A 24,579-nucleotide genomic window follows, 5' to 3' on the forward strand; every position below is an offset into this window, starting at 1 on the left:
TTATATCAATTTTGTTTTCGAACTGTTTCACATAAAACACATAGTTAATTAACTTTATTTTCTCTCGGATACAACTGACTGGAATGACGACTGCACAAGAACTCCCCTCCCAGACAACGAAAGTATGTAGGAATTTTCACCCTTGACCTGACACTCAGATCAAGTTACAACAGATCCTGTTGGTGGATCTGCACTGGTATTAGTATACCACAACATTGGTATTATGGTGAAACCCAATATTCAGATAAAATTAGGAGAAAGAAAATATGACAGCTTGAATATCACTTGTCTGTGTAAGGGTTTATACTGAAGTTGAATAATTAATAATACAAAAAACTACAATTATAACTAAGAAATATATCAAAACATATTCAGCTAGTATAAATAATTTTTACATAATAAAATTTTAAGAACTGTCTAGGGCATCATGGACACTATATATACATTAATAATATATAAGTAATATATTATATAAATTTCATATTTACATACTTCTATAATTTCTAATCTGTCTTCTGAATCAAAAAGATTAGCAACTTCTCCAGTATTCAAGAGACTATCAATATCTTCTAAAAATGTCTCATTTGTAATCTGATGATCTGAAATCAAAAAAGTTGTAACAGTCTTTTTGGCTCCAGAATTCTTCAGCATTCTCTGTAAAATAAAATATGGTTCCTTTCATTTTAATATGGTCAATTTCACTATATAATAAGCAAAATTTAAACTGAATACATAAAAATTAATTTTCATAAATGTTGTCTTTAATAATTAGATATTAAATATTGGACAATATAACAATAAAAAGTGTGGAAACAAAATTTTAAAATTTATATTACCTGTTTTATAACAAACTCTTCAACTAATTCACTAAAATCTAAAAAACTCAAAAATTTGTTTTCTATATTAAGAATAGCTAAATTATTGAGTGTCATTTCTATTATAACATTTCTTAAAGTATTTTTACTCAATTTTAATTTAGAAAAACTTCTTTGCTTAATGCAAAAGCCCCTAAACAAAGTTACATATATAATGAAATTTCAATATTTGAAAAGCATTTGTGCACAAAATTCACAAATTTAGAAACTTTCTTTGGAAAAATGAGCCAAAAGATGATTCAAACTGAGACAAAACTAACCCATACTCCAGTTAGAGAAAAGAAAAAAGTATGGTATTGGCAGTGGCATGTTATAGCTACATGGGGCCTGGGCAAATTTGAACTAGAGGGCCTAATGTAGAGTATTGACTTCAGACATTTTTCTTTGGAGGAATTTTTTGGGGAATCTCCCAGTTTCTTCAATTGTTTTTTAATGTGACCTCTGAAAGGTTTTAATTAAGTTTTGTGATGCACCCCACCAGCAATGTAGTGTCTTCAAATATGACGCCAAATTTAAATTGTGATATTCTTACTACAGTAATGAGTTTATCACTCAGAATCAAAAGTAACAATAGTCAGTCAGCTATAAGAGTATTTTATTATACCACACATGTTGCCAGCTCTTGCAACCACTTATACTCATACATTACAGTACTTAATATATAAGGTTTACCTCTTTAACTTTGGAGATGTAACAATATAAACAAAATAAGTAAATAAAAAACAAAACAAAACAATGATGCTAATGTATTCAGTCTAAATGAAGGTTCTGTAGTGTTCTTAGAGTCTGACTTGTCTTTCTGAACTAGTTGATTGACAATCAGAACTGACCCCATGAGTTTCACTTGGTTTTTGATCTGTGATGTTAGCAGATTGATTCAGCTGACAGCTATTGTTACTCAGTGATATATAATCTTATACATCAGGAATACATTAGTTTGTCTGTGGCTTCCTACATGTCTTCTAATGTGCTTCCTATTCTTTCTAAACTCTGTTTGATTTTTTCCTGTGATTATATATGATCTAGGTTTATTACAGTTGTTTTTTATAATTCCTTATTCCATCTTAATCTATTCCAGTACCCAGTGGCATGTTATCCTATAGGCAAAAATGGCAATTGCTTGGGGCCCCCAAACCAATCTTCTATAATCTGTTGACATCATCTAAATACATATTAATTCATGTAATCACATTGTTTAAGAATATATAGCAATAGGTAATCCTTACTGCTAAAAATTTCATTACTGTCACTTTACATTTTAATACGTTGTAATAACAACTTTTATCATGCTGTTAAAAAATATTTAAACTAAAAATGACAAAGACTCCTGACCCTAGGCATAGTGTTAATCTGAACCATTTTGTCTTAGTGTTAATCTGGCCTTGATGAAAACTATAAATTAATAAATAGTTAGATAATTAAATTGCAGTACATAAGTCATATTTTGTGTAAGTATATGTGATAAATGAATGAACTACAATAATTTTCAAAACAAAATAGTTTAAAGAGAAAAGAAAATAGATTTAATTCTTACTTTTAAATCATCTTCCCATTCTATTCTACTATAACTTTTGGTAACTTCTGGTTGGAATAAAGTTTGTCCTGCCATTGAAGCAGCTAATTTAGTCAAAGATTGTCTTCCACTTCCTCCAATTCCCACAAGTAAGCCATTACCTCCGGGTATTGTCAAAATACGTGATATTCGAGCCAAATGTACTAAAACATAACTATAAATTTATGAAAATTATTTTAAAATTTATATACTGTTATTGATATTATTATTATCATAAAAACTAAAATAAATAATATTATCATCATTATGTAAGATTTATATTATGACTCATTGCTTCTAATAATTATATATATATATATATACAGTGATACCTCAGTTTTCGTCGCTAATCTGTCTGAAAACAATCAGCAAAATCTGAAACCTACGAAAACCGAGGCAATTATTTCCATATGAATCAATGTAAATGCAATTAATTTGTTCTAGACACTCCAAAATACATACCAAAAACATTTTATAGAGAATAAATGTAGTGTTTAATACAAAAACAATAAGAAATTAATATAAAATGACTATAAAAGAGTAATGTAAAGAATAAATGAACATTTAACATGGCATTCGAAAGGCTACTGGCTCAAAACTTTCTTTGGTCCCATGATGAAGCTAAAAGGAAAGAAAAGCAATGAAATTGTTTGGCTTTTTTTTTAACTCTCTCCACCTTATTGGCACTAAGAGGGTCTCTTTTAGCCAACCCATTATGGGTTCAGCCATGCCCACAATGGGGCACTCGGATGGTGAGAGACGAAATGGAGCCCGACATATCCGGACTGCCCAATTGCTGGAAAATTTCTAGGGATTTTTTTTCCCCTTCCGCATTTAATCCCGGGTCCTCCAGACCAGAAGGCTGCCACCTTGACCACTTGGCCATCCGGCTGTCATAGGATTGTTTGGCTAGACTTGTGGAATAATGTTCACACAACGAGAAACAACGCCAAACTGAGCAGGAGAAAGTGTGGGTCGTCTTTTGTTTTTGCAAAATTAGTAGCGAGGTCACATGGGCATGCCAACAAAATCCGAGGCAACTAACAAAAACAGAGGCAAATTTTTCACAAAAAAATCGACAATAACCGAAGTCAACGAAAACCGAGGTATTACTGTATTTATATATTAATAAATAAATAATTTTTAAACAAACCTGAATATAACAAGGTCTAACTGAGCTTTATTCATCATATTATATTCTCTTAGAGATAAAATAGCAACCATTTTGAATGCTTCTAAATCTTTAACTTCTTCATATAAACGTTCTTTGGGAGAAAGATCTGGATTCATATAATTCCCAAACATCAAATTGATCATGTCCTCATTAGTTATTTCATTTCCTTTACCATCCTGTATTATAAAACATATTTCATACAATTTATTAATATATGTATATATAAGGTTTCTAATTGATAAGAATTAATTGGGATTATCCTAAAATTAGATGTTTAATCTCAGACAAAATTTAAAGATTTTTTGGTTTTAATTTATTGAACATAAAATTTCTTCTGAGTGTTAAAGAGTGTAGAAATAGGAAAAGTATCAAGTCAATGTATCTTATTTAGCAGTGTAGTGCAGCAAGGAAACTTTGTTGGCTGTTATTTGAAGGAAATTACAATAATTTAGTTTTTACCATTAAGAAAAAATAAAATTTATGAATATATTTACCCCACTTTCTTCTTTTAAATAAGAAAACAGAGAATCAAAATTTTCATTAAAATAATCATGTATACATTGTTTAACAGTTCTGAAATTTTTTAAGTTTATAATTACAATTAATTAAATGATAATTTTTATTTTATATAAAAATTAAATTATATCTCACTTTAAAATCCATTCTTGATCTCTCTCGTCAATCAGACGATCATAAAAAACTCTATATATTTCATGAACCCATAATCTGAACAAATAAACAAGTAATTTACATTAAATTAAACTAATTCTTATTTAGAACAAATATATGTAAAAATGTTCTAAAAATATTGGAAAATTATGGAGAGTAATTAGATTTTTGTAATTAGAATAAAAATCATAATAGCAGCAATAACTATTAATTAAAAATGTAATAAAATTATTGCTACTTAATATGCTAGATTATCAGATAATCTGAATGATATTACAAAATTTGTAGCAAGTTTTGGCTTCTGGACATTAAATTTATAAATTAAAAATAAAAGTAATATTGTTTTCAAATAAAGAAATTGTTGTTTGTTTTCTTCTCTTTAGTACTTTCTAATTTTAAATAAATTTTTAATTATGTCTTATAAAAATTAATATAAAAAATTGGTTAATGTTACCTATGGTTCCAAAATGGTGGCTTGTCTCTGATTCCAGCAAATAGAAGAAAGGAAACAGTGGAGACAGACATTCTAACTTAACCTACCCTATTCTAATAAATTACCATAATTATTACCAACCAAATTATTAGAATAGGTTAGGTTAGGTTAGAATGTCTGTCTCCACTGTTTCCTTTCTTCTGTTTGCTGGAATCAGAGACAAGCCACCATTTTGGAACCATAGGTAGCATTAACCAGAAAATTAATTAATTGTAAGCTTACACAACATTTCTTAGTGTACATTTTTCTAATTCTAGTATGTTTGTTTTCATTAAGTTTTAGACTTTATGCAATTTGCATGTAAAAATTCATGATTACTGTAATGAATTAAACAGATAATTAATTAGTTTTCTATTTAACTTAATAACTTTCATTAATAGAATTTACATACTTTATTTCTATAATAAAATTTATTTTGATTATTTACTTTTTACAGATCATAAACAACTCATATAAGGAATGATTAAAAAGTATAATACATTATCAATCTGTATATATTCAAAATAATTAAAGATTATTATAATATATAATTAATTTTACATTAATGCTTCTAATCTGATTTTAATGCTTTAAGGTCTACAAATAACATTTACAGTAAATAATTTAATAACTTTATTTTCTATATCTGGTATGCTATTGTTTCGACAGTTGAAACATGCTGTACATCCTTAAAATTAATTTGTCATGATACTATACAATAAAGTTTAATAAAGTTTATTTTCTCATTATTTATCTGGCCATTATTTTTACATAAATCAATATTTAAATCAGAATTATAAGTTCTATTGAAATATTATGCTGATATTCAGTGGTACAGTGACAAAATTTTGCATCTATGGAAAAAAGTGAAAAGTTTCTTCATAACTGTACTGTATGTATTTGTATGAATTTTCAAGTTATTCTTCCCAAACTAAGTAATTATTGATTTAAATTAATAAGTAAAATAAAAATATTGGTATTTTCAATCATATGACACCTATGGTTGAAACCACCTTGACCAAATTCTTATGCACTACTGTAATGTTGAAGTATTTCCTAGCTTTTTTGATTAGTTTATATTTTAAAAAATTATAAATTTACCTAATAAAGATTTTTCTTCCAGTCACAGATTGCTTCTGCAGTAAACAACAACCTTGAATAACTTTAGAAAAATCTCTTAAATTAAATAAATAATGAGACTTATTTGGAGTAGGTCGTAGATAAGATACAGCCAATTCATATATTTTCAAAGTAGCATCTACTAAAGTATCTTTTATTGAATAAACTTCTGATGGAAACAGATTAATCTATTAAAGTAAATAATAAAAATAATAATTAATTCATGATTTCAAAAACTTTTTATGCTATAATTATTTCAAATGTGTAAAACATATTGTAATATTATATCAAGCAGATCAACATCATTTTAAATATGGGTAAAATGCATAAATATTGAAGGTTGACACTAATTTTGTTTATCAAAACTCACTTGTAGCAATATGTAATGACTGTTGATTGTCAGTGTAATGAACAATGGATGTAATAACAATTTGGGGGATACTTATAACACGAAAAAACCATTCTATCAGAGAAAGCAAGAGAAAGTTAGGGAGTTCCCGTAAAACATACTGCATTAAGACACATGTTATCTAACTTAGTCTTGCGTTTATTAGCGCTACTCATTCATAATGAACATTACAGTTAGATTGTTCTTTGAAGAGTAACATGTCAACAAAAGATGATGACAAGCCATATGAATAAACAGTATTGCAAAAGGCAATACTGTTTATTCATCTTGCAAATGCAAATGAAATGCTAGGGAAGTTGCATGAAAGTGAGCCTTATGATTTCCTACTGCCCAACATCTGACTGCCTTCACCATTTGCCAAGCTGTTTGACAGCTAAGCGAGACTGTCAGTATTACAGTTCATTCTCGAATAGTGGCATAGTTATTCATGTACAGCCCAGCTTTCTATTTGCACAATCCATTTCTACAAAATGTTATTTCTTATTAATTTTATGATGCTCTACAACTTTCTGATTTACTTTTTTCTGTATTTCTCATACTTTCTGAGAAAGGAATTCCAACTTCCAAATGTCACTGCTATCAGTCTAATCTGATAGTGCATATCTCACTCTTCCATAGCTCCAGCTATCATCCTTCAAAAGTTATTTAGATGACTTTACTTTAACGTGTGTAGTAAAAACATAATAATAACTGAAAACCATAATTACAATAAATCATAAATAATCAAATTTTAATGATTACATAACAAATTTTTCAGATTTCTTTCATTGTAATATAAAATATTTTTTAATCTATATATCACCATTACAGATAAAATCTCAAAAAATTTTAATAACATTTTATTGATTTAATTTTTGTTACTGGAATGTATTTTATCCAAATAATAAATCAATATAGAGGATTTGCAACATACAGAATAGAAATTTAAAATATTTTAAGTTACCCCTGTAGTCACCACAATTATTTTAAATATAATGTTATATATTAGCAATGCATGATTTTAATGATATGCATTGTATATAATTAATAAAGTAAACATTACAAATATTTGTCAAGATTCTCAATAAATTGTTGACAGACAGAAACAGAGACTGAAATTTTTAAAAGTGGTGTTCTAGATCAGGTCTGGCCAACCCGCGGCCCGTCACGTTAAATTGTGTGGCCCGCTAAGCGATATTATATATCTATTAAAACTTTTGTTTCCCATTATGTGTATACCAAAACAATTAAATAAATGAAAATTTGCATGTGTCATTGTTATAATGTGCAAGAGCGAGTACAAACTCTTGGTATAACAATAAAATCTTATTCATTTTGTATTTGTTTTACTTTTTTAAAAGCATGTTTGCCTAAATTGCAGTGGCGTGCCGTCATTGGAAGCGATGGAAGTGCCGATTCCACCTTCCAATGACTTTCCCTTGAATTTTATAAAATATAAATTTTCATATTTTAACGTACTTTGAATTAATTAAAATTAATATTTTATTATAACTGCATTATGTATCTTTTACAAATTTCTATACTACATGTGAAAAAAAACGATAAGATTGCTATTGTATATTCGAATAATTCGGTGGCAAAAGGAATGTCGAAACCGGGTCAGTCTCCAATCAGCCAGATTATATAGGCATTAGCACATGCGGTTTACAGTGCACCAACCTCACCCGGTTTAGCTGGTAGAAGCGACACACTCGTAAAGAGTACAGCTTTATATCCCGGAGCGGTTGTGGGCTGTTAGCCACCTGCCTGTCAACTTCCAAGCAGCCAGATTATAGGCATTGGCGCATGCGCTTTACAGAGCACCAACGTCACCCGGTTTAGCTGGTGGATGCTTCACACATAAAGCTTCTAACTTTATATCCCGAACCGGTTGTGGGCTGTTTAGCCGCCTGCCTGCTAGATATTCGGCCGCTCTCGCCCGATTACGTGAATCACGAGTAGACTAGATCAACGGCGGGCAACCCCGGCCCGCGGGCCAGCTATGGCTCGCGAAAAGTTTCTATCCGGCCCGCGAGATCTTTAATAGATTATTAAATTGGAAAAATAACTAATTAATAGTTAATTTTCCAATTCTTTGTAATTTTCGAAAACGATAAGAGAAATAAATGTAGTATAAACTTTTTATTTATTTATTTCATATTTGCAGACTAAAAAAATTACGAGTTACAAAAAGGCGTCAATTAACTACTACGGCCCGCGGAAAAACGTAAAATTTATTCTGGCCCATGTTATAAAAAAGGTTGCCCACCCTAGACTAGATTTATAACTTAACCCAACCGATAGGAGTTTACTGGCATGTTTTTATGATAGTTCTGTATAGTTGACGGGAGTTTAAAAAAATCCATTAAAATATTTGATATATTTATTCCGCTCTCCATCTTATATTACTTACGGATTTCAATGTTAAACCGGTGATATTACGATTATAGTATGTCCCATCTGTAAGGGAATGCAGAGAAAACGTGTACAATTCTTGTATAATGTTAAAAAATTAACTGTTACTTTGGCATCATTATTTACAACCAAATTTAATGAATGAGACGTACAATGGTACAAAAAAAGCTCTAGAATTTATTTTCCTTAAATGTACGATCTAAGTATCGGTTGTCATAAAAATTTCTTTCCACTTTTTTCCCAAGACTACAGATATTCGAGTACAAAGTAACTGGTTTCGAGTTATTTCTACTAAAAAGTAGTTAAATAATTAAGAGATTAGGGAATGGTGACATAAGTAAAACCCTGTTGACTTAAACAAAAGCTTAACCGAAGCAATTACTAGCTCAGTACAGTGGGGAACTGATTTCCGTGTACACCTGGTACTAAAACGAATTGCAGTAGTTAGAAAACAAATGACTATTAAGTTTAACATATTTACATCTATGGTGAGAAACGTTTAAAATTTACAACGGCCCTGTCGCGTCCTTTGAGATATACTAGTGATGCGACAAAAGAGGCATTTGACATTGACCAGTATCAGCACCCTCGGGATTTGTCATGCATGCATTCACTGTACACCTACCAAAATCTTCTCTGTTTCCATTCGTGAGCCACTCGCAGAGAGCAATTTTAACTCAGTGGATTGTTTAAATATTTAAAAATAAACAATATTTTATGTTATTTTTATATACGTTTCTTCGCAAAAGTATATTCATACAATTGAATATTTTGTACCAGGTATGTATAATTGTATATCCATCACAAATTTTATTTTACTAAGTAAGTTTTAATAATTTTATTTTTAATTTTAGCCCTTATATCATGGCTAGCGATTTAAACTGTAATTGTGATATTGAAAATTTACTTAAAAAAAGTTTTGGCTCAAGACAATATAATGAAAAAGAAGCCATTATTAAAAGAGAAAGACCAACGCCTAAATTAAATATAAGTACTTCGACAAAAAAATTTGTTCGACATTTTCACGATAAAATTTATCAAGACGTAAAATGGCTTTGTGGATGCATAAAAATGCAAAAATTGTTTTGTTGGCCTTGCCTATTATTTTCAAATGAAATTAGTGTGTGGAATAAGAATGGCTTTGACGATTTAAATAATTTGAGTAAAGCTAGAAAAAGACACGAAAATCGTAAATGTCACATCGATTCTTTCGTAACATTAGTAAACAATATAAAATTAATATTGAAAATTATAACAAGATAGTTATGGCTAATAGATATATTGTATCTAAATTAATAGATATTACATGCTTTTTAGCAAAGCAAGAATTGGCATTTAGAGGGCATAGGGAATGTATTGAATCTAATAACAGAGGTAATTATATTGAACTCGTTTCTTTATTAAGTACGTCAGATAATCAATTAAAAATGCATTTAGAGAAGTCTACAGTTTTTACTGGCTTATCGAACAAAATTCAAAATGAGCTCGTTAATTCGTTAGGAAACGTTTTATTGCAAGAAATTAAAAAAGAAATTGAAAACGCAAAATTTGTTGCTATAATTGTAGATGAAACAACGGACATTAGCCAGAGCCCAGATGTCGACTGTATTTCGTTACGTGAAAGAAAACGGTAACGTCGAAGAAAGATTTGTGGGCTTTACTGATGTGAGTGAGAACAGAAACGCAAATTCGTTATTCACTCACATTAAGAGTTACTTAGACGAATTTCAATGCACTAAAAAATTAGTGGCACAAACATATGACGGTGCTGCCGTAATGGCCGGACAACATAATGGTGTCCGAGCTAAAATTAAAGAAATATCCAAACATGCTATTTTTGTACACTGTTATGCTCACAGATTGAACCTAGTTTTCTCTCAATCTGTTGGATATATAAAAGAATGTAAAATATTTTTTCAAACTATGACAGGATTTTCTTCATTTTTTTCTAAATCTTCTAAAAGATCTCACGCCTTAGACCTAGAAGTCAATAAGCGTTTTCCTTCAGCCACACCTATTAGATGGAATTACAATAGCAGGATTGTAAACTGCATTATGGAGTATAAAAAGAATTAAAACTTTTGTTGTTGAATATGGTTGAAAGTCCAGAACAATGGGATTCTGATACTACAATTGCCGCAAGAGGATTATACCATTATTTAATAGATTTTGATTTTCACTTTTTATTACTAGTTTTTCATCAAATATTTGCACATTCAGATATCCTTTTTGATATATTACAAAAAAAAAATTTTAATATAGCATATTGTATTACTAGATTAAATCACTTTATTGATTTTTTACAACAGAAAAGAAATGATTTTGATTTGATTTGGGACGCTTTGAAAAAAGATGAAACTTTTTTAGAAATTCAACCAAAAAGAGGAATGAGACATACTGATATTGAGTCTAAAAAGGATTTATATGGACGTCTGTTTTATGAAATAATGGATACATTGATACAAAATTGTATTGACAGATTTGCCGACATAAAATCTCTAGAATTTTTATCACTTTTAGATTTTAATAATTTTAAATATTATGAAAAACAATTTCCCGAAGAGAGTTTTAATGCTTTACGTAAATTTTATGGAGAATTTTTTAATTTATGTAAATTACGTAGTAAATTGCAATATTTATATTCGTGTCCGGACTATATTGGCAAGTCACTCTTAGACATAAAAAATATTATAATTAATGATGACCTAAACAAAGACGTACTAATAGAATTATATGGTTTAATATCATTAATTTTTACAATACCATCTACCAGTGCGTCTGTTGAGCGTAGTTTTTCAACAATGAAGCGAATTCATACATTCGCCAGGAACACTCAGTCGGAGGAAAGATTGTCGTCACTAGCGTTGCTTTCTATAGAAAAAGAACTTTTAAATACGTTGATGGAATCAACGACGAGTGACTTTTATGATAAAGTAATTAACGACTTTGCGGGAAAACATCGCCGAATAGAGTTAATTTATAGAAAATAAAAAAAAGAAACAAGTTTTTCTATAATTGTATTATGTATGTATTATTTGTATTTTAGAATTAAAGTACATAAATTGTTTATTTTTGTCATTCGCACGTACGAATGGACCCTAGACCATCACTGACGCGCAATTAACTGATTGCCCCTGAAAGTCGGCTTCTTACAGAAACACAGCTTCCCTATCATCAAATGTCACGGCACGCCACTGCTAAATTGTGGCCTTCTCCGTAATGTTACGCATGATCAAAGTGGCCCGTGAAACAATTTGGGTTGGCCAGGCCTGCTCTAGATAGTCTTTCAGTAAGTTTAAAAAAGTTTAGATTAAAGAATCTTCTGTAGATTATGCACTGCGATATTACCATCATCCATTAACCTGTCAATATTTGATCAATTATTATTCCTGAGAGAATTTTCTCTATATTTCCTGTATCTAAAGATTGAAAGTTGTAAAAAATTTTCAATTTAGACTATATTCCTCTAAATTTATTTAATCAAATTTTCAGTTCTCAATAAATTAAATACTAATTTTTTATTTTTATTATATATTGACATTCTGGAGTTGAAGAAAAAACTCGAAAAATATTTAAATTTATTTATATTAAATAATTATTGATTTCTTAACTATAAATAATTCTTTACTTTTATTAATGGTTATACAGAATCATAGTATTTTGTTTTATTAATATGATCTCAATAATAATGGATTGAATTATAAATTATAATTATTTTAAAATCAAAGGTAAAGTTGTCTGCTGTGAAATCTAATAAACTTAAAAATATATAACTGCTGCAATTTGTTTATCATCATTAATAAATTTTACTTCTATGAGTTTAAACGTTTACAGTAAGTTTATAGTACAATTTTTTAATATAAATTAGAATAAACTAACCTTGAAATGAGTGAATAATAAAATAGAAAAAATTCTAGATATTGTTTCATTGCTGAATGGATTTATTCCTAGAGTAAAGAAATGATGAAGAAAACGAGGAGAAATATTGCTTCGAGTGCCAAATGGTTTCATAGCAGCCAAGAATTGAACATCATCTAAATATAATTCGGCCATATTTTCTTTTAATCCAAACCTGTAATTAAGAATTTATAATACTTAATATTACAGGCAGAAAATTTTCAAAAAACATTCGGATTTTGAATATCAATTACGATCTAGAATTATTGAAGAAATGACAGACTATCATTTGCTTAACATCCATACTTAATACGTATATATGATTGCATATATCATTAATAAACAGCAAAATTACTTTGATCATACTTCTGATCTGTACTGAAATGCTGTTTTCTATTTTTTTTAATTTCCAACTGCAATTGAACTGTTACTATTTATGATATATTATGTACTACATACTTATGATCAAATAATTTCAAATATTTCCTGTAATTAATATGTACTGTAAGTGTTCAATGTTAAAAGTTAAATGCTATATGACAAGTGTTAAATATTGTTTTTATTTCGGTGGGTTTGTTTATTTAATTTTTTAATTATGAGAAAGTTCTGTCTAACAATATTTTAAGTTTCGATTTTGGCTTAGACTCACTGCATTTTTGTAACTGTTAATGTCAATCAAATTAAATCATTAACTAAGAAGTGTAGTTATTTCATCCTTCAAGGAAACATATCAAACTGATGGATAAAATAACTATCTGTATCAATAAAGAATATCATAAGAAAAAACGCAAATATAAAATTGTAAAAACATATATGACACATCAATTGCCATCATCATAGACCACGTCACTTCTTTAAAATTCATTGGAGTCCATCCCTTCATCCTTTCTTCTAGAATTAACACTTCACTTTTGACTTTCAATGCCTGATGTCAAAAACATTAGCCTTCTTTACACATATATGAATTGTTTATAAAACTATCTTATTGGTAAAATTGTAAGTTGTGTTATTTGTTTAAAGCATATGTAATAAACTAACACATTAAAATTTAGTGTTCTACACATACATCAATCAGAATTAAAATAAGTGAATACTTTTCACTCATTAATTTTTCAATATTCTACTAATTATTTTCAGTTTATTTATAAAATACAAAAATATCTTACCAAAATCCATGATCTAACAATTGCCTTAACAATTCTATTGGAGGTTGAGCTCCAAATTTTTCAGGTGCAGGCATATTTATGTCATCAATAAATATAACACATTTTTTTCCAATTGGTGGACCATAATGTCCTTTTCTTCTTTTATCAACTTTAGATAAAATTATACTCTAAAATTATATTGTAATGAATTAATTTTAAGATTAAAATTTTATAATAGAAAGATGATAATAAATAAAATAAAGACAAATTATGATAAATTTAAAGCATAAACAATTACTATAGTTTACCAGATTATTTTAATACTGTATCAAAGCTAATGATTAAAGACATAGTATTATTGAAGTTAGACATAATTATCATCTGCTAATAAGTTTAATTATTGTCTAAATTAATTTTAAATAATAATTTAGAAATTCCAAAAAAAAAAACAAAAAAATTGGTATCAATTTGAACTCAGCACTCACAAATCCAACAGGAATTTTATTAATTACATGATTTAAATACTCCAAATTAAGTTCTCTCCTAGACACAAGTAATTTTAGAATTTTAATTAGTAATTGACTGAATAGGGGATTTTGGCTGAATACCACAACAGGTAACTGTAGATGTTAGGTAAGAAGCAATTGTAAACAAGCAGTTAACATTGTAATTGTAAACTAGCAATAGTAACATTAATGCATTATGTCGAAATATTCTTGTTGTCATGCTGAATTAAGTAACTGTTGTGAATCTGTAAGACAACAGTATGATCAAGACCAAAAACATGCATGAGAATAACATTCATAATTGTAACAGAAAAGGTGAAAAGAATTGATACAGAATTTTTTAAAACAGTCCAGATGAGAACAAATATTAAGAAATGGAAATTGTGCTAGTATGTCCTACAGATGTGGTAGAGACAGGGAGAAAAAAAGAAAATAATCACAACCATAAACAAGCCAAAAGGACTATCCCAAGGTTTTTTCCTTCCTGTCTTGTATTGTAATTTTATCAAATTGTAGTGGTTTTTCATTTGTTTACTATATATGTTTCCTTAGTCCATTTTGTAAAAGATTACAAGGTAATGTCAGTTATTGATCTAGATATATTTTATAATTCTAACTGTAATTATTGTACATCTAAGATTTATTGTAATTTTGGCAATACTTACCATAGAATATTTTGTCGTAAATTGCTATCGTTGTATGTAATCCAATTGAAAAGGTTCACTAAAGTTGAAATGCATTTTGGAAAGTGTTAATTAAATGTGCTGGAGAATAATAAACCTGGTTTATTAGTTATAATTATCTATGTTTTTTGTAAGTTAGTAATACAAGCAAGAAGCTTATTAATATATACATTTATCTCATTTACATTGAAAGATAGCAAAAGCTACTTTATATTCAAGTTACTTATATTTCATATTTCAGAACACCAATTTCAACAAATGGCATTTTTACAATGAAATTACATATAGAGACAATTTTTGATGTTATAATTTCTAACATAAAATGTTCTCCTAATAAAATTGATTTTTCTCAGTTAAGAAATAGTAGTACAGTAGAGCGTCGATAAGTGGAACGTCGGTAAGTGGAATGGCCGGAAAGTGGAACGATTTTCAGTCAGACTGTGTCGTGCTGAATCGAATGTTTTTGATACTAAATTTACTTCTAAAGTATAATTTTCATGTTTTTTATATTCTTCAATATATTTATTTTGTTTGTACAAAATGCAGAAATAATTTTTAACGATACGATAGCCTCGATGATTATTATAAAAATTTTCGTTAGGCTTAAAATCGACGAAAATTCAACACGAAGCGACACGCAACGGAGAAAAATTCAACAGGAAGCGATACGCAACGGAGAAAAATTTGAACATCGGACAGGTTAATGTATTTTTTTCGTACAAAAGTCGGAAACTGGAACAAATCATTAACTGGAAGGACCCCAGTCCCCAATTGGTTCCACTTATCAACGCTCTACTGTATATTGTTTTTTTAGATTAAACACATCAACAGATCTCCATTAGCAGTCTAAACCTAATTTCTCAGCCATACATAAAGATGTTTATGGGGATTCTTCACATAGTACATTCATAAATAATTTTTTAAATAATTTCAAATACCTTATGCTTCAAGCATCCATGGTTAAAATTCAACACATTTATTATGTTCAATTACTGGTTAATTTCTTTAATTTTAAATAGATAATAATTACTACAGTTTATATGTTTATAAAAATATAATTTTTGCACACTATGTATATAATAATTATGCTTTAGAAGAGAGTATTTCATTAAAAAGTCATCCTTACTTCCTAACTAGACTTTGTTTTTCAGTTTATGTAATACATATTTCTCAATTACGGTTCTAACTTTCTCTTCAAAATTAACATTAAAAATTATGTAAACATAACATGTAATTTAAAATATAAAATTATAAAAAATAAATATAACAACTCATATTAAAATTAGTAAAATAATAAAAGAATTATTTATTATTTTACTAATTTTAATAATAAAAGAATTATGTAAATTATATGATAAAATATGGAGCTAATGTAAAAGCTAATATGTAAGTGTCAAAAATAAAAAATGGAAATTTTTAGTGTAGAATTATTGATTCAATGTAATGTAATTGTTATGTTTGTTAAAATTTACTAAACTGCTTATAAAGGTATAAAACAAAATTCTAACATTAAATTAAATTTGAAAACTGTTGTAAAAATAGTTGACTTTGTAGGAAATTGTAAAGATTAAAATTTATGTGATTTTAAAAGGGAGAAAGAATGTACATGAAGGTATGTTGTAAGTTTCAAGAGCATTTTAATAATATTGTAGTATTTACATTTGTATATTTTTAGCCAAGAGAAGAGTGATTTAAACCCAAAAAGCATCTTGGCAATAAATGTATAATATTTAAAGTGGATGTGTTGATAGTCTATTGCTTTATTATACCACTTCATTGTGTGTAAGAGAACATATCATTTTTAAACTTTAAGAATAAAATTTAAGAAACTAAATTTGGTAGAAGTTTACTATCTGGAACTATCATGGCCACCCTTCCGGAATCTCGAGTACAGGCGTAATTCGAAATGGTCGGTTTCAGCAAACAGAAGAAAGGAAACTGGGGACGCATGTTCTAACCTAACCTAACCTATTCTAATAAATTACCATAATTATTACCAACCAAATTATTAGAATAGGTTAGGTTAGGTTAGAACATGTGTCTGTACTTGAGATTCCCAAAGGGCGGCCATGATGGTCCCAGATAGTAAACTTCTACCCTAAATTTTAAGTAAATATGTTTAAATTACAAAACTCAAAACGAAGCAATTAATAATTAAAAATATTCTGTAAATATAAGTTATATCTAGAATATTTTTAATTATGCAGTTTTTGATTAATTGTTTATAATGACTGATTCAATTATTCAATGAACTGATCAGGAGAGCCATTATGATTAATATATTTATAATGAAGGGGGCGCTCTAAGCGTCATAGCTGCTGGCGTGAATTTCTGTACACTTCCATAGTCTGCCTAGTTCTTTTCAAGAAATGAAGAATACTCAATTTTTTTCGACAAAAATTAATAATATTAAGTTTCTTATTATATTACTACTAATTGCTGGTATAGAACCGAATCCTGGTCCCTTGCAGAAAACTCCCACAAAGAGAGGAAGACCACCACTTACTAGACAAAAATTGCTATCAGATAATATCAAATCGTTGGAACTGGAATCAAATCTTATCACTGAGTATATCGAACCTAGAAGAGCTGAATCATCATTACAAACAGGTGAGCTAATTAATTTAACCTCCTCTCAAGAACAATTGCCTTCGGAACAAATAGACATTTCAACAGCACAATTATGGTCTAAGATAGCTGAACTGATAACTAATAGTAATGAAAAGTTGGTTAGTCAATTTACACTCATAAGACAAGAAATAAATATAATTCAGAATGAAATTAAAAAATTTAAAGATCAACTTCAACAATTAAATATGAGAAATGATAAAATTGAAATGGAATTTAATAAACTAAGACTAGAAAATGAATTAACTCAATATAAGATGGATACTGTGACTAACACTATGAATAATAATAAAATAATTATATTTGATTATACTAATCAGCTCAAAGATATTACGAAAAATGACTTAGCAAAATTTTTTTCCAATACTTTAAAAATACTATGTAATGAATCAGAAGACATTGAAAATATTTACTCAATACCCAATCCGAAAATTCATATAAAGTGCATAATACTAAAATCAAATCAATTAAGAAATAGAATCTTTGCAGCGTTTAATAAGTTGAAATATAACAAGACACGGTAACTGGCAAGAAATTAATGTCACCTGATTTAACCAAAGATTCTCGCAAAAAAAGAAAAAAACTTTTACCATATTATTTGGACTTAAAGAAGCAAGGATTCCAAGTAAAACTTCGTGATGATTATTTGATAATAAATCGTCAAAAAATTACATACAGCTATATTCAGGATAAATTAGTAAACGTTGATGATTTTTTGTTGTATTCTCTTCAGAAAAACCCAATAACCTAATTATTCCAGAAATAGAATATGAAAAAAATCTAGGTACAAAAATCTCAAGTAATCTTAAATTAAATATCACAAATTGGAATTCCCAAGGATTAATCCACAAAATAAAAACCCAGGAGTTTTCTCAATTATTATTTAACTCTGATATTTTGGGCATAACCGAAACCTGGTTAGTTTCACCAGCCAATGAAACCTTCAATAATAAAATAGAATATACAATTATATCTGTGGAGGCTCAGAAACCAGTAGGTCCTAGGAGACTGTATGGAGGACTCTGTTTACTGATAAGAAAAAACATTGGTTCTATCAAATGTATACAAAAAGCAGCTAATTATATTTTAACCTTATTACAAATCGATAATTCTGATATGCATTATTTATTCAAAAAGTTAATTATAGTAATGCTAGTTTATGTTCCACCAGATCAGTCAGACTTACTAAATGACATATTTAAAAATCTTGAAAAATGGAAAATTATTTCTCCATATATATTGCTGCTTGGTGATTTTAATTCTAGAATAGCACAGATGATAGATTCAGATTATAAAGGTCCAAATCAGCTAATTCACTCTAACCGAGAATCAAAAGATAAAAATTATAACAGATTGGGTATTCAACTAATAAAATATACTCAACAATCGCAACTAATAATTTTAAACGGAAGAATAAAAAATGACTATCCATCTGAAATTACTTGTGTTACTAATACTGGAAGCTCTGTAATAGATCTAACGATATGTTCCGAATTGCTATCTGATTTATGTGTAGAAATTTTAGTTTTAAATTGTGACTTATCTGATCATTTCCCAGTCAAGACCGTTTTTGAAGTGTCTAATATCCAAGTTAATAATAATAAATTTCAACCTTACCACAAAATAAATTATGATTATTTAAATTTTCAACTGCTAATTGGAGAAAAAATTAAAAATTTGCCAAAAATCATATCGGGTAATAGAATAGAGATATATTCTCAATTGGAAAATCAAATTAAAAAATTCATTAAGATAAAAAAATTTAACAATAATAAACTCAAGTTCAAGAAACCGATGGTATGATGTTTGCATGTGTATTCTCACGAAACGCGTCATTAGTGTTAGAGCAATGGGTATAGGCCCTACGGATCAGGGCCCGGTAGGCGGAAATTTTATAGGTAAAGGGGTCGTTCGAGGCTGAGGGGATGAAGAAAGGTAGAAGATTAGGCTTATGGAATACACTAGTGGTTATACAACCGCGGTCTAGGAAAATACTGAGGTCAAGGAAACGGGCCAACCTATCATCCTGCTGATCAAGCTTTAACTTAAGCCCAAACGGATTGTTATTAACAGTCTGCAGCAGCTTACCAACGTCCGGTTCGGATCTCCAGATAATAAGAATATCATCAACATACCGCGTGTAGAGTACAATGTCTGCATTGAAGGTTTGTAGGGAGTTGCTATCAATTTTCTAACCACTACAAACCTTCAATGCAGACATTGTACTCTACACGCGGTATGTTGATGATATTCTTATTATCTGAGATCCGAACCGGATGTTGGTAAGCTGCTGCAGACTGTTAATAACAATCCGTTTGGGCTTAAGTTAAAGCTTGATCAGCAGGATGATAGGTTGGCCCGTTTCCTTGACCTCAGTATTTTCCTAGACCGCGGTTGTATAACCACTAGTGTATTCCATAAGCCTAATCTTCTACCTTTCTTCATCCCCTCAGCCTCGAACGACCCCTTTACCTATAAAATTTCTGCCTACCGGGCCCTGATCCGTAGGGCCTATACCCATTGCTCTAACCATGGTATGATTTTACATGTTATATCTCCAAGCTAAAGAAAAATAAAGCCTTAAAAGGCTTTATTTTTCTTAGCTGGGAACAAGTCAAACGAAGTAAATCTTATAAATTACAAGAAACATAAAACAATGTATCATAATTTGCTAAAATCCAAGAAAATAAAATATTTTAAAAATCTAGAACATCAACTAATGTTAAATAAAGATAATTCTCTGTTTTGGTCAACAGTCAAAAATTACGTAGACATCATTCCGAGAATCATTCACAAATTAACTTTTTAACCTGGTCATCCTATTTTAAAAGAGTAACTGCTATAACTAATTTAACTAATATAGAGCCGATGAATTCAGATAATGAAATTTTGACTTCAATAATTACCTATGACAAATTGGATGCATCAATTAAGTAAAAAATGAAAACAAAATCCTCACCTGGAATCGACCTTATTACAGTGAAATTTTTAAAACTATTACCACCATCTGGAAAACGTGTACTGCTTGAACTATTTAATTCTTTCTATAATTCAGCAAACTTTCCGGAAACTTGGAATACAGCAAAATTATTAATGATTTACAAAAAAGGAGACAGAAAAGACCCTGCAAATTATCGTCCAATAGCCTTATTGCCAACACTACGAAAATGCTTTACTTCTATACTGGCTTTACGATTCCAACATTGGACAGAGGAACTTAATTTGAACTCGAGATTTCAATTCGCATTTAAAAAATCAAAAGGAACCGAAATGGCATTATTCTTCTTAATATCAATAATACAAATCTACTTAATAAAAAGGCATAGAAAAATCTACTCAGCTTTCATCGATATATCCAAAGCTTTCAATTCAGTCAATGTTCCAACTCTGATAAATAAACTACAAATCTGTGGCTCTGGAAAAAAATTCTCAGATACTATTGCAAAACTGTTTTCAATCTACAGAATTACTATTAGTCACGATAACCAAATATTTCCAGAACTAAACTTAAACCGTAAATTATTACAAAAAGAACCGCTATCGCCATACCTGTTTAATTTTTATTTACATGATATTGATAAATTATTTCTACATAATACTGAAGGAATTCAAATCTCTGGAAAATCCTATTGTGGTGATTCGTGGTGAGGTAATATGTTCCGCGAACGGACCAATACAAAATAAACGAATCAGATTATACTTTTAACAAGATATGATTTTTTATTTTTGCCAGAAAAGAACAAAACAGATTCTTTGCAGATCCCAACTTCACAAAGTAAAACGTCGTACAGGCGTTCTGTCCCTCAGTATACAACAAAGGACGCGTTCGAAACGGAACCCGACAAAGTCCGACACGTGAAGACCTTAAAACTAAGCTTATCCTACTTATGACTAGAAGAGAAGAAAAGTGAAATTAGGTGGAGGTAGAAATAAAAGAAGAAAGAAATACCCAGGATTTTCTTTTCTTAGTGTCTCTACTTGAGTGGGACACTGCTCTTATGTCCTGCTTGATTATTATGAACCTTCCATTCTCTTGGTGAACTTCTCGTTCTTCCATAGTTCGCTTTAGCTCTCCCTACGATAGCCTCAGAAATTCCCTTCCTTTCTTAGGCCTGACCTTTTCGGCTCGTAGTCTTCGTTACTTTTCTTTCTGCTCTTAACCTATGCACACCGTTCGAGCTCAATCCTTTTCTCTGCCCTCTCTCTCCACCGTCCAGTCCAAAAGTGACTCCCCCACTCTCTCCGAAGCCCTCAGGGTCTTGCTCTTCTATTGTTTCCATTGTTTACTTCTTTAAAACAGTAATCCCACCCAGAGGGTACAGGAAGTGAAAAGGAAAAATCCAATGTTATTATATTTAGAAACAATGTCAAACTTCCAAAGCAAGAAAAATCATTCTACTGAAACAACCAATCTCTCTCCTTAGTAAATGAAATAAAATATTTAGGAATATCATTTAAATGGAATTGTAATTTTCAACCGCACTTGAAGAAATTATCCAAAAAAATCACTACTTTAATAGACAATGTTATAAATTTATGCGCAACTCTAAAAATTACGAATATAAAACCACAGATGAAACTATTTAACCTGCTGATTATCCCTTCAATATACTATGGAAGCCCGATATGAGCTCTAGATTTATTACGTGATTTAGAAAAATTCCATGTTATCTACTTAAGAAAACTATATAAAATAGAAAGATCTGTTCCTGGATATGCAATTTGAGCCAAAACAAATAGATTTCAACTGTTTCCGTTTTATTTAAAGAGACTGATTAAATTTTATTATAGATTAAAAAATACTAATGAAGATAATATACGATTCTTACATCAAATAATGCTAAATCAAACTACTAACTTTGACAAGAATAAAAATTTATGGCAATATAAATTTAATAAATTACTACAATCCTATGGTGTATCCAATAGTTTATTTGATAATTCTGAACTGGATTGGCAATACGGCTACTCATTAATGATTGAATCAGCATTTTCCCAATCAATTATAATGGACTAAAACTCACTATATCATTCAGCATGGTATATCAATGTTTTAAAAATCCAGTCTTATTCGAATATCACAACTGCTAATATCAATATGAATATAAAACGATTGCTAATTCAATTAAAACTCAATAAATATTCACTTTATATTAATAATACTTATTTTGATTTTACAAAAAGCAGATGTCACTGGTGCAACTCAATTGAATATTCTTTGAATCATTTACTAAGAGACTGTGATTGGACAATACGGCTACTCATTAATGATCGAAAAAATATTATATACAAGGAAAAATCAAGACTTTAGAACTAACTTAAACAACCTTACGTTAAGTCAAATGTTTAAAATTAATGGATTTTTTATTCAAATTGCAAAAGAACTAAAAAATATATGTTAAATTATTAGAACTAAAATTATTGATTATCAATTATGTTACTCAAACTAAAACAGTTTAGAAGAAACTAATGTTCTAAATTTATTAATGTAACGTTATGGATGACTATAACAAATATGCATATTGTTTGTTTGTAGGATATAAAATGTACACTAATAAATCAGTGGCGTGCCGTCATTGGAAGCAATGGAAGCGCCGATTCCACCTTCCAATGACCTTCCCTTGAATTTTATAAAATATAAATTTTCATATTTTAACGTACTTTGAATTAATTAAAATTAATATTTTATTATAACTGCATTATGTATCTTTTACAAATTTCTATACTACATGTGAAAAAAAACGATAAGATTGCTATTGTATATTCGAATAATTCGGTGGCGGAAGGAATGTCGAAACCGGGTCAGTCTCCAATCAGCCAGATTATATAGGCATTAGCACATGCGGTTTACAGTGCACCAACCTCACCCGGTTTAGCTGGTAGAAGCGACACACTCGTAAAGAGTACAGCTTTATATCCCGGAGCGGTTGTGGGCTGTTATCCGCCTGCCTGTCAACTTCCAAGCAGCCAGATTATAGGCATTGGCGCATGCGCTTTACATAGCACAAACGTCACGGTTTAGCTGGTAGAAGCGACACACGCGTAAAGAGTACGCGACTTTATATCCCGGAGCGGTTGTGGGCTGTTAGCCGCCTGCTAGATATTCGGCCACCCTCGCCCGATTATGTGAATCACGAGCAGACTAGATCAACGGCGGGCAACCCGCGGGCCAGCTAAGGCTGGCGAAAAGTTTCTATCCGGCCCGCGAGATCTTTAATAGATTATTAAATTGGAAAAATAACTAATTAATAGTTATTTTTCCAATTCTTTGTAATTTTCGAAAACGATAAGAGAAATAAATGTAGTAATTAACTTTTTATTTATTTATTTCATATTTGCAGACTAAAAAAATTACGAGTCACAAGAAGGCGTCAATTAACTACTACGGCGCGGAAAAAAACGTAAAATTTATTCTGGCCCATGTTATAAAAAGGGTTGCCCACCCTAGACTAGATTTATAACAACCCAACCGATAGGAGTTTACTGGCACGTTTTTATGATAGCTCTGTATAGTTGACAGGAGTTTAAAAAAACTCCATTAAAATATTTGATATATTTATTCTGCGTTTATTCCGCTCTCCCAACTTATATTACTTACGGATTTCGATGTTAAACCGATGATATTACGATTTAGTATGTCCCATCTGTAAGGGGATGCAGAAAAAACGTGTACAATTCTAGTACAGTGATAAAAATTAACTGTTACTTTGGCAGCATCATCTACAACCAAATTTAATGAATGAGACATACAGTACATACAATGGTACAAAAAAAAGCTCTAGAATTTATTTTCCTTAAATTTACGATTTATATATCCGTTGTCATAAAAATTTCTTTCCACTGTTTTCCCAAGACTACAGATATTCAGGTACAAAGTAACTGGTTTCGACTTATTTCTACTTAAGAAGTGACTAAATAATTAAGAGATTAGGGAATGGGGACATAAATAAAACCCTGTTGAAAGAGCCAGAATTTTACTTCAACAAAAGCTTAACAGAACCAATCACTCGCTCAGTACAGTGGGAAACTGATTTCCGTGTACACCTGGTATTAAAA

General features: G+C 29.7%; 1 protein-coding gene across 1 annotated transcript in view; it reads right to left on the minus strand.

Moving 5' to 3' along the window:
* Nucleotides 1-24,579, minus strand: part of LOC136984445 (dynein axonemal heavy chain 7-like) — a 204,871-nt gene that overhangs the window by 88,118 nt on the left and 92,174 nt on the right. The window contains 8 exon segments of the mRNA XM_067281432.1: nucleotides 493-654; nucleotides 2,410-2,602; nucleotides 3,581-3,777; nucleotides 4,096-4,174; nucleotides 4,253-4,327; nucleotides 5,844-6,049; nucleotides 12,544-12,736; nucleotides 13,728-13,894. Coding sequence (XP_067137533.1) covers nucleotides 493-654; nucleotides 2,410-2,602; nucleotides 3,581-3,777; nucleotides 4,096-4,174; nucleotides 4,253-4,327; nucleotides 5,844-6,049; nucleotides 12,544-12,736; nucleotides 13,728-13,894 — 1,272 coding nt within the window.

Source organism: Centruroides vittatus, unplaced genomic scaffold (assembly GCF_030686945.1).
Source record: "Centruroides vittatus isolate TY-2023 unplaced genomic scaffold, ASM3068694v2 contig_919, whole genome shotgun sequence".
Classification (NCBI taxonomy): Eukaryota; Metazoa; Arthropoda; class Arachnida; order Scorpiones; family Buthidae; genus Centruroides; species Centruroides vittatus.